Source organism: Eurypyga helias, unplaced genomic scaffold, assembly GCF_000690775.1.
Source record: "Eurypyga helias isolate BGI_N326 unplaced genomic scaffold, ASM69077v1 scaffold17073, whole genome shotgun sequence".
In the NCBI taxonomy this organism is placed as follows: domain Eukaryota; kingdom Metazoa; phylum Chordata; class Aves; order Eurypygiformes; family Eurypygidae; genus Eurypyga; species Eurypyga helias.
In genome coordinates, this window is record NW_010243279.1 from 1,890 (window position 1) to 2,521 (window position 632).

Here is a 632-nt window from a genome sequence, read left to right on the forward strand (position 1 = left end):
TCGATCAAGACCCACATCCAGCACAGCTCCCAGGAGGGTTACAGCTGCAAGGTGTACTACCGCAAGCTCAAGGCCCTGTGGGAGAAGGAGCAGAAGCAGAAGCAGGAGGCTGCAGGCTGCAGGGCGGCCCCGCCAGCCGGGCAGCCGCCGCGGGGGGGCACTGCTCCATCGCTCCCGTCAGCAGCAGAATAAATTGCTTCAGCAGCAGAATAAATTGCTCCAGCAGCAGCCGGCCCCATCTGCCTGTTGCTCCTGCCTACACAACACTTCCGCCATCCTTCAACAGAGGCTCTTCCTGACTTTTCCTTCCCCAGCAGCCAAAAAATTCTCCGAGCCCCTGAAAGTGCTGCTTAGCATCTCTGCATCTCCATGGGACGCTCTGCAGATGTCGGGAACCCCCCGGCACCCTTCAGCTGTCACCGGTCGGCCCTGAGACGAGCCCGTGCTGTGCAGCGGCTGAAGGGGAAGGCTGAAACCCCTCTACCCCCAGCAACACTGGGAGCACCTCGCTCTCACGGGCAACCTGCGGCTGGCACCACAAGCAGGGGAGGATGCCTAGTCTGGAGGGGGTCTGCGCAAGGCCAAGGGATGTCACCACCCATGCTGGCTCCCAGCATGGAGCGGGAGAGAAG

The 632-nt window shown here is 62.0% G+C and overlaps 1 protein-coding gene across 1 annotated transcript in view; it reads left to right on the plus strand.

The window, feature by feature from the left end:
- Nucleotides 1–192, plus strand: part of LOC104507920 (chromosome unknown open reading frame, human C1orf111) — a 1,100-nt gene extending 908 nt beyond the window's left edge. The window contains exon 3 of the mRNA XM_010149356.1: nt 10–192. Coding sequence (XP_010147658.1) covers nt 10–192 — 183 coding nt within the window. The remainder of the gene's footprint in view (nt 1–9) is intronic.
- The last annotated feature ends 440 nt before the right edge of the window (nt 193–632 follow it).